Genomic DNA, 13,277 nt, shown 5'->3' on the forward strand with positions numbered 1-13,277 from the left:
CAGTGCCCATTTACCTCCTATAAAAATGTAACAGCAATCAAAGCAATAGGTGCAGGCGAGAGGCCCTACCACCATCTCATGTTTCTATTCTCTCACGCTAGTGTGTGGAATGCATCACGCTGCAAGCATAACAGCTTCCTTTTTATTGTGACGTAGTACAACAATGCTCAAAGAAGTGAATTACCTTTTTACTAAGTGACGAAATAAAGCCTTTATTTCAAAATAAAAGTATAACTTATGAAAGAAAATTATTTCCTTTATTGAATCAGAATAAGCTAAGTTGATTTCATTTGCCACGAACTTTATGACCAGTGTTTTCTGAGATGCATGCAGCATTATTCTGATGGCTTACCATGAACGGGTAGACCAGTGACTGGGGTACATGATGCTCAACTTCTGCGCCATCTGGACAAATATTTTTGCGTGAGAAGTGGCCTGAAATGGAAAAAAAGTTGAAGGTGTTCTCACAATGAGAAAACTGAGAAATTTAAAGTACATTTTTTTAACAACTGTGTCAGTCTTTTACTTCCACGTATCACCTCATGTGACAAAATTTGTGGATAGGAAACATTTTGAGGCTAGTTAATAGCTTATGGTAATCCTAGACTGATATTTTGCAGACCTTTCAGGGTTGCAGTTAAGAAACTGAATCTGCTCTGTGGAAATCTTCCGACATTTTGCGTTGTTCTAAAAGTTTTTCAATGATTGGCCAGAGACTTTCCACTCTTCCTCTCGTAACTTTTTGGAAAGGATTGAAGTTTTCTCTTTTTAGATATTGTTCTTTACTTCAAAAGCAAACTTCCACACAGAATACACACCATTTGATCAGTATCCTGACATCCGATTGTAACGTGGAATTGAGTACTAGATGTCACGAGGCTCGGACCCGCCAGTATTAAAGGCGGCGGGGAGCCTTGCGTTGTCAGTAGAGAAGCAGTAACAGCAAATGCGTTGGTCATGAGGGTTTAGTGACTTCGGATGTGGACTAATCATTGGATTTCACGTGATTAACACACCCATCGCGACATTTCATTTTTCTAAAGACGGCCAGGTCGGCTGTTGGTGACGTGATCGTGAAATAGGAATGACCACATCTACGCCAGGACCAGGTAGAACTTACGTACCGACTGACAGGGACCGTTCAATATTGCGAGGGGGGGGGGGGGGGCATAAAACAACACGAAATCAACAGAAAGAATCACTCGCGAGCTCCAAAATGCTACCAGCGGTCTAGCTGGGACCAATGTCTCTGCGTAGGGAGTTAAAAAGAATAGGATGCAACGGTCGAGCAGCTCCTCATTAGCTACACATTTCTGTAGCCAGTGGCTGGGGGCGCTTCGGATAATATCTCCAAGGTAGTGTTATAGGCCCTTTGCTGTTCCTTATCTACACTCCTGGAAATGGAAAAAAGAACACATTGACACCGGTGAGTCAGACTCACCATACTTGCTCCGGACACTGCGAGAGGGCTGTACAAGCAATGATCACACGCACGGCACAGCGGACACACCAGGAACCGCGGTGTTGGCCGTCGAATAGCGCTAGCTGCGCAGCATTTGTGCACCGCCGCCGTCAGTGTCAGCCAGTTTGCCGTGGCATACGGAGCTCCATCGCAGTCTTTAACACTGGTAGCATGCCGCGACAGCGTGGACGTGAACCGTATGTGCAGTTGACGGACTTTGAGCGAGAGCGTATAGTGGGCATGCGGAAGGCCGGGTGGACGTACCGCCGAATTGCTCAACACGTGGTGCGTGAGGTCTCCACAGTACATTGATGTTGTCGCCAGTGGTCGGCGGAAGGTGCACGTGCCCGTCGACCTGGGACCGGACCGCAGCGACGCACGGATGCACGCCAAGACCGTAGGATCCTACGCAGTGCCGTAGGGGACCGCACCGCCACTTCCCAACAAATTAGGGACACTGTTGCTCCTGGGGTATCGGCGAGGACCATTCGCAACCGTCTCCATGAAGCTGGGCTACGGTCCCGCACACCGTTAGGCCGTCTTCCGCTCACGCCCCAACATCGTGCAGCCCGCCTCCAGTGGTGTCGCGACAGGCGTGAATGGAGGGACGAATGGAGACGTGTCGTCTTCAGCGATGAGAGTCGCTTCTGCCTTGGTGCCAATGATGGTCGTATGCGTGTTTGGCGCCGTGCAGGTGAGCGCCACAATCAGGACTGCATACGACCGAGGCACACAGGGCGAACACCCGGCATCATGGTGTGGGGAGCGATCTCCTACACAGGCCGTACACCACTGGTGATCGTCGAGGGGACACTGAATAGTGCACGGTACATCCAAACCGTCATCGAACCCATCGTTCTACCATTCCTAGACCGGCAAGGGAACTTGCTGTTCCAACAGGACAATGCACGTCCGCATGTATCCCGTGCCATCCAACGTGCTCTAGAAGGTGTAAGTCAACTACCCTGGCCAGCAAGATCTCCGGATCTGTCCCCCATTGAGCATGTTTGGGACTGGATGAAGCGTCGTCTCACGCGGTCTGCACGTCCAGCACGAACGCTGGTCCAACTGAGGCGCCAGGTGGAAATGGCATGGCAAGCCGTTCCACAGGACTACATCCAGCATCTCTACGATCGTCTCCATGGAAGAATAGCAGCCTGCATTGCTGCGAAAGGTGGATATACACTGTACTTGTGCCGACATTGTGCATGCTCTGTTGCCTGTGTCTATGTGCCTGTGGTTCTGTCAGTGTGATTATGTGATGTATCTGACCCCAGGAATGTGTCAATAAAGTTTCCCCTTCCTGGGACAATGAATTCATGGTGTTCTTATTTCAATTTCCAGGAGTGTATATAAACGACGTAGAAGACAATTTGAGCAGCCGTCTTATGTTGTTTTCAGATGATGCTGTCGTTTGTCGACTAGTTAAGTCATCAGAAGATCAAAACAAATCGCAAAACGATTTAGAAAAGATTTCTGTATGGTGCAAAAATAGGCAATTGACTCCAAATACCCCTCCCGCTGGAGGTTCGAGTCCTCCCTCAGGCACGGGTGTGTGTGTTGTTCTTAGCATAAGTTAGTTTAAGTAGTGTGTAAGTCTATGGAACGATGACCACAGCAGTTTGGTCCCTTAGGAATTCACACACATTTTTGTCTCCAAATAACGAGAAGTGTGAGGTCATCCACATGAGTGCTGAAAGGAATCCGTTAAACCTCGGTTACAACGCAAATCAGTCAAATACAAAGGCCTTGAATTCAACTAAATACCTAGGAATTACAATTACGACCAAGTTAAATTGGAAGGAACACATAGAAAATACTGTGGCGAAGGCTGACCAAAGACTGCTGGTTCAAATGGTTCAAATGGCTCTGAGCACTATGGGACTCAACTGCTGAGGTCATTAGTCCCCTAGAACTTAGAACTAGTTAAACCTAACTAACCTAAGGACATCACAAACATCCATGCCCGAGGCAGGATTCGAACCTGCGACCGTAGCGGTCCTGCGGTTCCAGACTGCAGCGCCTTTAACCGCACGGCCACTTCGGCCGGCTCCAAAGACTGCGTTTTATTGGCAGGGCACTTAGAAAATGTAACAGATCTACGAAAGAGACTGCCTACACAACGCTTGTCCGTTCTCTTTTAGAATACTGCTGCGCGGCGTGGGATCCTTATCAGATAGGACTGACGGAGTACATCGGGAAAGTTCAAAGAAGGGCAGCACGTTTTGTATCATCATTAAAACAAAGGCGTTTTTCGTTGCCCAGAATCTTCTCACGAAATTTCAACCACCAATTTTCACCTCCGAATGCGAAGTTATATCGTTGATGCCGACCTACATAGGGAGAACCGATCATCATAATAAAGAAAGGGAAGTCAGAGCTCGCACGGAAAGATATAGGTATTCGTTTTTGCCGCGCGCTGTACGAGATTGGAATAATAGAGAATTATTGTGAAGGTGGTCCGATGAACCCTCCGCCAGGCACTTGAATGTGATTCGCAGAGAATCCATGTGATGACTTGAAACGAGTGATTCTGGTGATCAATCACGCTGTATCCTATGGCAGTTCGATGGAATGTTTTGGATTTGGAGTATGCCTGAAGGACGTTACCTACCATCATGTTGTGTCAACAGTGAAGTATGGAGGAAGTGGTGTTATGGTATGGGGATGTTTTTCGTGGTTAGGGTGTGATTCTGCTCAAGGAAACGCTAAATGTGGAAGGATGCGAACTCATTTCACAGCATTGTGCGCTGCGTACAGTAGAGTAAGAGTTCGAAGACGAAGACTGTTCATATCAACATGACAATGCACCATATAATAAATCAGCGTCACTGAGACAATGGTTAGTGGATAGTAACATTCTTGAAATGTACTGGCCTGCCCAGAGTCCGGACCTGAACCCAATGGAACACATATGGGTTGAGTTAGAACATCGACTTCAATTCACACCCCAGCATTCACCATCACTGCGTTCTCTGATTTCGCCTCTTGAGGATAAATGGACTCCCATTTCTGCACAGACATTCAGAAACCTCTCTCAAAGAGTTTCCAGCCGCCAAAAAGGCGGAGCATTAACACACCTCATACAACGTTCAGTAATAGGTGTACAGATTCTTGTGACCAGATAGTGTACTCACTCATTAGTTAGAGGCGAAGAAATGAAACACTTACCAATGTTTTGGAAACGTTTCCGAAGAATGTGAAATAGAACTGAGGACCGTTAGTAAATACAAAGGCAACTGATATTTAATCATTGCTCTGTATGTCATTCTGTAGGTAAAAGGTGAAGGGTGAGAAAGTATTTCATGAAGGCCCTAAAAGTAGGAGCTGGCTCCGAGCTCGGCTGCGCCAAGAGGAGACGTTCACAACAAACAGAACCCGTTCCGAGTGAGAATTATGTAATGTGGCTGGTGCGGAGACATTTATTGGCCGCGCGCTATCTGGCCTTCGCAGTCGCCACACCTGCCTGCTAGTGCAGCCGCCGCACGCACTATGGACAGGCTCGTGCTCTGCGTCCCCAACTTCTCGGAGGGTCGCGACGCTAAGGTAAGCACTCCCTGTCCACCCAACGAGACCGTCAGCAACCGTGATGCAGGAGGGTCTCAGCTTGCAGTAAATGGAGTCCTGCCGGCACAGTTTGGTAGTCTGACAGGTCTATTTTTCCAAAGTACGTCGACCCAAAAAGATTCTGAGGCCTTTTTTATAGCTCTTCACAGCCCCCAAAATCTTTTCACGTTCATGGGATGCTGTGCCAGTCTATTACGCTTAAACGTCTGGTTTATATCCAAGAAAGAAGAAAAGTGTAATGACGGTTGTCACCTGAAAATGGCCTAGGAAGCCGAAAGCCGGTTTGTGACCAAATAAATATAATTTTACAGAACGTTAGAATGTGTTTAGCTATTTAATATTATTATCATGTTCAATCAAGCACCGACAGAAAGTTCAGTTAATGTTATAACGTGTGCTAAGGAAGTGCAGTTAACCGTCATGTAGAGGAGATTATGAAAACAGAAGCTAACGGCCACACAACCTATTTGTTCAGCGGTAAATGTTTATATCGGAATGTCACTTAAAAATACGTAACAGTAATCTTTGTATCTTCTGCACAAATAATATCTGTGTAAACAGCGCATCATTTTTATCTGCATTGCAACATTCAGTTGTCACTTGAAGATGGCCGAAGAAGCCGCCAGCCGGTTCGTAGCCAAAGTTTTCAGAATGATGGGAAGTGTCCTCTTATTTAATATTCTGTAAACTGCTGAAGCCTGTTCCGTACATCGCAGCTCTGAGGGTAGGCTGGCGCAATGTTTTATCTGCCGAAGTTCGTACATTTGTATTTAATTCTTTATTGTAACTTAATGGATGGATCTATGTGAAAGTCAGTCATAAACAAAAAATTAATAAAATTAACAAAAAAGCAAAAAAAGCTCCACATAAGTTGGGAAAATCTTACCCTTACTTAAAGAGAAGGAATAGAATCGAATTGATGGAGAAGATCTTTAACCCTTTCGATGAAAAACCAAATCCTTTTAATATTTATTGCAAAGACGAACTCTAGGCACTAAACCTGAAGTTGCCCCAGAATCTCGACTCCAAAATGTAGTGGCAATTGGGATAAACAAAGACCGACAAACAACAAGCCGAGACGAACGTAGACAGTGGGGTAGACTGCGCAACATCAGTCAGTTATGGACACAAAAGAAAGTTGATTGAACTGCCAGATCCAGTGACATCGCAAACATGGCCTTAGTTGACGCCAATGAAATAACATAATGACATGAAATTTTCTTCTATACTAAAAGAATTTGTTCATACTAAGGTTGTATAAATATTTGCTATTTCGACTGAAGTGTAAGGAAATATCTGTTATTTCGACTTTCATACTTCACTTTCATTTACCGTTATGACATGTCTTAACGAAATACTTTAAAGATATTTCTGTCACATTCGTTTCAGTCTGAGCCACTGTATTCGGGCTTTCACGTCTGTCATTTCATGAACATGAAATCCGATATAATCTCTGCCACGGTACTACGTACTTAGACACAAAACCTACTGATAAAAAAGAAATGATATTAGAATTTTGTGGCCTAGAACATATACCTCACTTTTTTTCGCTTGTGTGGCTATTTTCTTTTTCTTTTCTTTTTGATGCTTAGCTACCATAGCAGTCAAGTTAATCCGGTACATCCCACGTCTTTTCTTTTTTTTTCACTGTAAACAAACACTCATGATATACTGTTACAAGGTAAAAAATTCAAAATCAATTAAATTTAAGAAATAACTATTTTAGTAAACATTTCACCATTTGTCTGAGACCAGGGTGTTTCCCAGCAATCGTTCGTTGGACTGAAAAGTTGTATCCATTGTGGAGAATTCTGTGTCTCTGCGTCGAAGAATTGTGAGAATATCAATTTTCTTGACGGGCCAAAATTTGAAACTGAACCCATGCTCCTTCAAGCGCCACACTACGAGACTCGTAGCCACAAACTTCCCTGAGGCTCTGCGAGCGCTGTAGAACCTTACGTCTCGCGACACATATTTGGTTAACGGAAACTAAAAATTTAGCGAACAAAGTGCTATTTCACAACAGCAAGATTACGTGTATCTGTTCTGCTGTGAAATGCACCCACTGCAGTGAGATTTTATAGCTGAACAGTGCCGAGCGGTTCTAGGCGCTACAGTCTGGAACCGCGCGACTGCTACGGTCGCAGGTTCGAATCCTGCCTCGGGCATGGGTGTGTGTGATGTCCTTAGGTTAGTTAGGTTTAAGTAGTTCTAACTTCTAGGGGATTGATGACCTCAGAAGTTAAGTCACATAGTGCTCAGACCCATTTGAACCATTTGAGCTGAACAGTGTTAGAGAATTTACACAGATGGCAATTAAAATAGCAACACCATGATGGCGGATGCAATGAACATCGAATTGACTTGCAGTGTACCACACGCTTGGATAGCGAGATAATTAACATTGGAGCGTCACAGCACGACGTAGGTAGGAGTAATGCTATTTACATTCAGTGTGTAAGGAAAGATTAGACACAAGGGTTTCTCATTCCCAAATCACATTTTAATGTTGTTTGTTTGTGTAGATACCGCGTTATGCCTCGTGAAAGAAGGAGAATCTTCAAGAGTTATGCCTCGGAATTCGACAGCGGCAGGATCTTGGTTTGTCGAGGCAGTGGCCCTGCGATATTGCTGATCGTATTGGTCGTGATCCCAAGAGTGTCATGCGAATATGAAATCGATGGATTAAGGATAGCCGTAAAGGACGTCATGCATAATCTCAAGTGCCACAATTGACAAGTGCTCGAGTGGACAGATCGTTAGCACGGGCATGAAGCACCGTACAGACACGTCTCGTCCGTTGAGTCGGCAAATGGGCTCGTTTTCAGCGAAACAGGTATCCATACAGACACTACAACCACGTCTGGAGCACGACGAACTGCCTGAACGGTAACCGCAGCCAGTGCTAATGGTGTATCCAAGTCGACACTGGAAACGATAGTGGCACCACGTCGTCTTTTTAGACGAGTCCTGTATCTGCTTACAGCATCACATTGGACGTATCCTAGTGTGGAGGATAGTAAGAGAAAGAATATTACCAGACTGCTTCCGATAACGTCATATGGACCGCGCACTTGATGGCATGGGGCGCCACTGAGTACTTGCCTCAGTTTCGGATAGCCGGTGATTTGGACAGCAGACTTTACACTTCTGACATGTTAAGGACATTGCCTGCGTCCTATCTTTGAGGTCTCTGTGATGTTATCTTTCAACAAGATAGCGCAAGACCATTCAGTGGATTATCATTGTTGGCCTGGCAAGCACGTTCGCCAGATTTCCCCACCCACTGAAAACATCTGGACATGGCTCAGTGAAAGACTGTAGCGTCACGACGCGCTAGCTCAAACGACTGATGACCTCTGACATGGAGCTGAATCTGCGTGGAATGGCGTGCCCGTATCTGTCATTCAAGATCTTTTCGACTCGATGCGTAGCCATTATTGCTGCAAGAGTTGGCAGCTCTGGGTACTCAGTTTCTCACCCTCTAAACACCCACATCACCTACAAATTTGATCAACAATTATTCCCACTATACTTTAAAAGCACAATAAACAAACTATGTTGTCTGATATCCACCTGCTGTTGTAATTTTACTGTGTAGCAGTGTATGTCACGATATCGGATGAGACCGAGAGCGTAGCGCAGCAGTTAGCACACTGGACTCGCATTCGGGAGGACTACTGTTCAAATTGGCTTCCGGCCATCCTGATTTAGGTTTTTCGTGTTTTTCCTAAATCTCTTAAGCAAAATACCAGGATGGTTCCGTTGAAATAGCGCGACCGCTGTCCTTCTCCTCTTTCCTTAATCCGAGCTTGTGCTCCATCTCTAATGATCTCGCTGTCGACGGGAAGATGAAAATTAATGTCCTCCTCCTCCTCGATTTTGGCTGACTCCTATGTTAGTTGGAGTACCTTTAAGAAGTACAGTCTCCAGACAGATGCTTGCCTGTCTGCTTATGTACGGAGATGGTGCAAGGTTGGGGGCTGGGCGACATATAACCAGAACGCTTTGTCAACCTGCTGTCCGTATATACAAAGGGTACCAGGAAAGTTTTGCAGTACAGCTTTATTTATTTAATTTTTTCGATGTAATTTCCGCCACATTTAATGCACCTCTCCATCCTTCGAAACCAATCCCTAAACCAGTTCTCTCAAGTTTCTATAGGGAGTAAGGAACATCCGTTGTCCCAAGCCCTCAGGAGGTCCTCATCACTTGAAAACTATACTCCTTTCAGCTTCACTTTGACAAGCGTGCACCGTATAAAGTCACAAGGAGTAAGGTCTGGACTGTGAGGAGGGTGTTCAAGAAGTTTCAGTCCCGTACCCCGCAAATATTCGGTGCACCCTTGGCGCGGTGAGCTGGAGCGTTGTCGTGCTGGAGAGACCTAGTTTCCATTCCTGACTTCGGTAGCAGTTTCTACAAAAATTGGATGACTTTGGGCAGGCACTGCTCAGTGTACCCCTTAGCTGTGACTGTCTTCTGTGAGTCCAAAACAACACGATTCACAGCTCCACTCGATTTGAAAAAGAAAAAGCAGCTAACATTTTCTTCTTTGCTGATCGGGATTTTCTGACAGCTACGGTTGTGTCGTCATCTTCAAAGACTCACATCTCGTTTTGAGTCTTTGCCGGCACATCCTAATAGTGCAGACAAGTCTCATCACCTGTAACGAAGTTATTGACATATTGAGATTGTCCCTTAGAAAACTTTTTTAACATCTCCCGGCACCAAGTCACACGCCGTATCGTCTGCTCTCCCGTCAGTCTATGCAGCACATAGAGACAATAAAGTTTCTTTACTTGCAAATGGTCATGCTGTATCTAACGACTTGCTGGTGCATTTATCCCTAAGATATCCTCTGTCTGCTTATAGGTCACTCGCCTGTCTTCGTCTAGCATTTTCCTCTCAGCATCAATGTTTTCCTCCTTAACTGATGATCATGTTCTTCCCGTCCTCTCACCGTCCTCCAGAGCAAAATTTCCTCTTTAGAATTCTCTGTACCACCTGAAAATCGTTGTACGATGTGCACACACATCATCGAGTGCAAGAGCCATTTCTTCAAGGCACTGGTCTATGTTTAAACCCCGCGCGAAGTTGTACCGCAAAACTGCCCGAATCTCACTTCGTGACCACGATGTCATAGCAGGCACTTCGAACTAACCCTGTCAATGAACGAATGCGCCCACAGATTTGGCACAGCGGCTACAATGCAAGTATGAAGTATGAAGTATTCTTATGACATAGCAGCATTCAGCCTCCTGCGACTTATTGTTGCGTCGTATTGCAAAACTTTCGTAATACCGTTTGTAAGCTGATGAACGAAAACATAGTGATCTCTTCCTACAGCGAGACCGAATGTCGCCTGGTAACGCTGCGCGCACGTGAAACAGTAAGGAAAATATATATACAGAGCAGAGGCGAATGAGGAATCATACCAGCGACGACACGCAGCACAAATTCACGACATAAGCGACTTTGACAAACGGCAGATTCTTATTATCTGACGCCTGGGATCGAACATCTGTAAATCGCAAAAGTGTTCGTCTCCTCGCTTGTTGCTATCTTGAGCATTTGTGGAAACTCGAAAGTGATTGAAGAACGATGAAATCACAAGCAGGCAACAAGGTATTGGACGTCCAGGTCTCATCGCAGATCATGGAGGTCGGACGCTCGCCCACTCTTTAAAGCAGAATAGGTGGCGATATTTGTTAGATCTGACGACAGAGCACACCATTCAGCGCATCATTAAATACCGGCCTTCGCAGCAGACGAAAGCTGCGTATTCCCATGTTGAACCAATGACATTATCAGTTACGATTACAGTGGGCACGGGATCATCGAGATTGGACCGTAATCTACACAAACGTGCCGCCTGTTGAGAAGAATCGCGTCTGTTGTTGTACCATATAGATGGTCGTGTCCGGATACGCTGTCATGCAGGCAAACGGCTGCTTGAAACATAAACCGCCCTTGGACTGTGCTGTCAGAGAAATTCACCTGGGCTTAGGTGGGACCTGTCGTAGTAATAGTATCAGGGTAGCTGTAAACTTCGTGAGTATCACTGAAAACACCTTCATCCCTTCTTGCGTGATGTCTTTCCCGAAGGTGACGGCATCTTCCAGCAGATTAACTGCCGACGTCACAAGGCCATAATCGCACTGAAGTGGTTTTCAGAGCATGAAACTGAACTCACGTTCATGTCTTGGCCACCAGGTTCGCCAGATTTAAAACCGATGGAAAATCACTCGCCCTAATTTATGGGAACTGCGAGACAAGTGCATAGACATCTCGTGCCACTTACCTTTGGAAACCTACAAAGGACTCTTCAAATCCATGCCACGCAGAATCGTTGCTGTAGTGCGCTCTAAATGTGGATTAACACACTATTAAGCAGGCAGTCAAAAACATCCTCAGTGATGGTTCAAATGGCTCTGAGCACTATGGGACTTAACATCTGAGGTCATCAGTCCCCTAGAACTTAGAACTACTTAAACCTAACTAACCTAAGGACATCACACACAACCATGCCCGAAGCAGGATTCGAACCTGCGACCGTAGCGACCGCGCGGTTACAGACTGAAGCGCCTAGATCCGCTCGGCCACACCGGCCGGCCATCCTCAGTGAGTGTGAATAGCAGCAGTATTTGTGAATGGCAGCCAGATTCAGGCTAAGATAAGAAAAGTACGACATCGAAGTATCAACTATTGAAATCGTGTTCAGGCACGGTTGTCAGGTACATATTCAAATGCATCAGGCTGGAGTCAGTTTCATGTTTCATTCTCCCTTTTACTCAGCACACTTAATCCATTGATAAGATAGGTCTGGGAGTGGATGATGATTGTAAACAATTTCCTTTAACTTCTCTCAATTCTGAAGTGCATACTGAATTCATTCTGGTAGTTAGGGGAGCAGTGAAAAATGGCCCTTACAGCTTCCGCTCGCTTTGGCCTGCCTTTCAGTGGAGGAGGCGGCGACGCCAGCCACCTGAGCCAGTTGGCAAATGTGGATGCACAGGTTTCTCCAAATGACAGACCATCCACGAAAATGGCGTGTCCCATGCGAGAACATCACAGTATTGTGCAGTAGCCACGGGGCACCTCATACGCGAGTCTTTCGTCTATGACCGATGGGCAGCTGACGCCTTGAGTGTAAACGTTGAGAAGACGAAGTTACAATAAGTTTTCGGGGGGACGCCTTTTTATAGGTCGGAACTCAGAATCTTTGGCAAAGGCAATGTACCATAGGCCGGCAATCACAAATTACTGGAAAGAATAGTTTGGATAGGCTGACACACAGAATCTTCCAAAAAATCGACGCCGAACCTTCCAAAACGTAACTGTTACGAAGTTTCGGATTGGTGAAATAACCCACCTGCAACCTCATCACGCCTCGTCTAGCTCAAATGATAGAAGTGTCGCAGCAACAATGTACAAAATTCGTACATGATGATAGGTGTATTGGTCCGGATTGATCAATCAGATACTGTGTGGTGACCTTTCGGCCATTATTTTGCTCTTTGGGGTTCTACTTCTCTGTACTCACTAACCTTGCGATGCAATCATCACCAACACTTCAATTTCGCGATTAGCACTCAGTTAACACGATTTATTCTGCGTTCAGTCTATTTTATGATATCTTTTTCAGTGATTTCCCTCTGATGATCCACAATCATCACATTTTCAGATGTGCATATGCACTCATTCTCGCGTGATATTTGATCCTTGGTTGTTCTGAGCAATCACTGAAGTCATAACAACAAATGTACGTGATCTTGTTTCATTACAGTAGCTGGTAGTCCCCATCACTACTTAGTAAATATTAAAGTTTAATCGGGGCTCAAAACTACAACCTACGTGTTAGAGCCAACTCTTCCCTTGCAGTTCCGCGGGCACAATTCCTTTACATACACCTGGATCGTAGTGGGGGAACTGCACCTTGAGAGGCAAAATTCATTGCATGCCAGTGGGAAAACAGACTGTCTGGAGCCTTATAATTTGATGGCTTTCGATTTATTTTGATGGGTACTTATATACTCCCTTTGAACCCAATAAGTGAATTTACTGAGCCAAGTGCGGTGGCAGAGACCACTGGTGTCAGAGTCAGCAGCAGTGTTAGGGCTGTACCAAACGTTCCTGCTGTGGAGTTGATCTCACAGTTCCTTTACATACACTTGGACCGTAGTGGGGGAATTGCATCTTGAGAGAGTTCCGTACAGACTTAATTGTGTATATAAGTAGTTCGTCTATA

General features: G+C 45.4%; 2 protein-coding genes across 2 annotated transcripts in view; one reads left to right on the plus strand and one right to left on the minus strand.

The window, feature by feature from the left end:
* The window catches only part of LOC126485690 (argininosuccinate lyase), a 140,389-nt gene extending 139,983 nt beyond the window's left edge, over positions 1-406 (minus strand). Inside the window, exon 1 of the mRNA XM_050108894.1 lies at positions 353-406. Coding sequence (XP_049964851.1) covers positions 353-355 — 3 coding nt within the window. The 5' untranslated portion in view covers positions 356-406. The remainder of the gene's footprint in view (positions 1-352) is intronic.
* Positions 407-4,901: 4,495 nt separating this feature from the next.
* The window catches only part of LOC126485716 (formimidoyltransferase-cyclodeaminase-like), a 108,056-nt gene continuing 99,680 nt past the window's right edge, over positions 4,902-13,277 (plus strand). The window contains exon 1 of the mRNA XM_050108895.1: positions 4,902-5,008. Within this exon, the coding sequence (XP_049964852.1) occupies positions 4,955-5,008 (54 nt within the window). The 5' untranslated portion in view covers positions 4,902-4,954. The remainder of the gene's footprint in view (positions 5,009-13,277) is intronic.

Source organism: Schistocerca serialis, chromosome 1, assembly GCF_023864345.2.
Source record: "Schistocerca serialis cubense isolate TAMUIC-IGC-003099 chromosome 1, iqSchSeri2.2, whole genome shotgun sequence".
NCBI lineage: Eukaryota > Metazoa > Arthropoda > Insecta > Orthoptera > Acrididae > Schistocerca > Schistocerca serialis.